Source organism: Thunnus maccoyii, chromosome 21 (genome assembly GCF_910596095.1).
Source record: "Thunnus maccoyii chromosome 21, fThuMac1.1, whole genome shotgun sequence".
Classification (NCBI taxonomy): Eukaryota; Metazoa; Chordata; class Actinopteri; order Scombriformes; family Scombridae; genus Thunnus; species Thunnus maccoyii.
The window spans coordinates 1,525,513-1,528,169 of NC_056553.1; the positions used below are offsets into that span (position 1 = coordinate 1,525,513).

At 33.8% G+C, this 2,657-nt stretch overlaps 1 protein-coding gene across 2 annotated transcripts in view; it reads right to left on the reverse strand.

Annotated features, from left to right (window-relative positions):
- Positions 1-366: 366 nt before the first annotated feature.
- sugct (succinyl-CoA:glutarate-CoA transferase) overlaps positions 367-2,657 on the reverse strand; it is a 121,484-nt gene continuing 119,193 nt past the window's right edge. For both annotated transcript variants that reach the window (XM_042399766.1, XM_042399765.1), the window contains exon 14: positions 367-1,397. In XM_042399766.1, the coding sequence (XP_042255700.1) occupies positions 1,234-1,397 (164 nt within the window). In that variant the 3' untranslated portion in view covers positions 367-1,233. The remainder of the gene's footprint in view (positions 1,398-2,657) is intronic.

Genomic DNA, 2,657 nt, shown 5'->3' on the forward strand with positions numbered 1-2,657 from the left:
AGCAGCTGTTTGCTAACAAGTTCAACATATCAACTTAAAAGCTGATGATGTGTCAGAGTTGTGTTTACTACTCGTTTCTGATGGAAACTAATGAACAAAACATCAGTTAATGCAGGTTTAACTTCAATACAGGTTTATTTTCTTAGTTTTGATCATTTCCATCAGTAATAATAACACTGAACTCACTAAATGAAGATCAGATGAGGAACACAGTGACTGAACCAGTAGAAACATGGAGGCTGTTAAGAGAAAAACAACAAACTGGATCACTGATGAACAAAATCACAACATTTAAAAATGTTTTTTTAATGCTGCTGTGAAAGTCAGGTGATTAATCACAACAATGATGACGCACTGACATGTTTGAAAGGTTCATAAAAATACTTTATTGTTTATTAACAATAAAGTATTGTTACAATTTTTAAGATGATCAGGAGTGAAGCAACAAGGATGTGTTTTAATGGTGTCAGGAGGTGCTTTAAGTCATCAATCTTCTCTGTTTGTTCTGCATTATTATTATTATTATTATTATTATTATTATTATTATTATTATTATTATTATTCTACACTGATCTGAACATAGTTTCAGTTCCTGCATCATAAACTTAGATAAAACTTTCTCTTTTTTTTGTGTTTTTACAGATTTTTTTTTGCAGAAACAGATTTTCAAAAGGAGCAGATCATCTTTAACTGATCCTCAGCTGGAGTTACTGTTACTGTTCCCAGTGTAACTGGTTCCCAGTGTCTGCACAGCAAACCTCACATGATAAACAGCATCTATATATATATATATATATATATATATATATATATATCCTGTTTTTAATTGCCTAATAATTAAACATGCAGACCGGTGTTTGGTCGTCATCAGTCAGCAGAAACACTTTAAGTCTATTTAACGTTTATAATCAGTATATAAACATTTAATAGTTTATTATCACTATAATGTAGTTATGAGGAGTTATGAAGACATTTTAGTGTTTATTAATGTACAGTATTTGTCTTGTATGAAGACATTTTATATTATTATTATTATAGAGGAGTGTCCAGGAGGAGTTACAGCTGTTGACATTAATAAACACTTATATCTGATTATAACTACATTACATTCAGTTATAAACCATCTATGATGTTTATATGCTGATTATTGATGATCAATATGTTGTGACTGATTCTTTGATCAATACTAAACATTTCAGATATTCCTTTTTGTGTTTTCCTTCCGTCAGCCAATCAGGACACTTCGTTCTGGGCCACCGCCCCCGACTCCAGCAGCGCTGTGATGATGTCATCACTGTAGGACAAAGTGTCCCGCAGCACCTGGCAGGTGTGCTGGCCAATCAGAGGAGGGGGCGTTGGCTTGTCGGGGGTGAAGGAGCTGAAACGAACCGCCGGACCTGAAAACAAACAAACGATTAACATGAATAACAAATATAATTACAAGATATTATTATTATTATTAAATCAAGTTTGTTTTACTTTCATTGAAACTTTAAATTTATCAATTTAAAGTCTTATTTTTGTATTTTTTTGGTAAACAGACTGACGGAGCGTCGAGTTTCTGTGAACCGAGTTTAGTTTTTTGTGACTTTAAGGTCAGTTTGAGACGATCAGCTGATCAGCTTTTAAACATTTAAAAAAGTTTTTTCATTTATTATTTAAAATATTTTTTTTTACTTTTTGTGATTTTAAATGTGTTATTTTCTGGAAGTTTTTGTAAAAAATTTATTTTTAAATATCTATATATTAAAAGTTTCATTGTTTACTTGTTTATTTTATTTATAGTGTTATTTTTGGAAGCTTTTGAAAGTATTTCTTTATTTTTTTTATGTAAGTTTTGGAAGTTATGTCAAAACATGATGTCACAGTGACTTTTTGTTTACATTGTTAGTTGATTCTTATTGGACGACGCTACAGATGTTTCATAGCAACTGATTCACACGTTACTATCGTTCACTAACAAAGACATTTTGAAGTTTTACTGGTGAAACCTGATTTAATAAATCACTAGTAATCACTATGAACTAAAGACTTTACACACTAACTTAGTGATGCTTTTATGTTCAGCTGCTGAAACAAAGTCCAGAACAGTATCAACATCGTGGATCTGTCGGCTGTTTGGGGGGTTCATGTATTTGACAGGAAGCCGTTGCAGGGACGCTGCTACCAGTATAAAGCCGAAATGACACGAAAGTCCATGTGACGTAAATTTCCTCATCAGAGGGTGAACATGAAGGCTCTGTGCAGACGTCTGATTTGTTGCTACGCTACCAACATCTCTACAATTCATCTTTAAAACAATCAAACATGCAACAAATCGTGGAGGGAAACTGCCCAGAGTCTGAGACCGTCCCGTCCTGTAGACGCAGATCTACTGCACATGTGTAGAACATGTCCTGCATGTGGACTCCAGAGATGAAGCATCAACAGAACTGTGTGTCTGTGTACATGAGAGTATATTCAGGTCTTAACGCTGCGTCTCTTCCAGTGAAGAGTCTCTGCAGCAGCTGATTGGCCGACACTAACAGAGAGTAACAGTAACGCAGCCTGAAGGAGATTCATGTTCCTCAGCTGAAAGTCATGTAAAGTTAATATAACAATAATAATAATAATAAAGTATCAAAAGTTAAAGTAGTCAATGTCCCTGTGTGAAGATG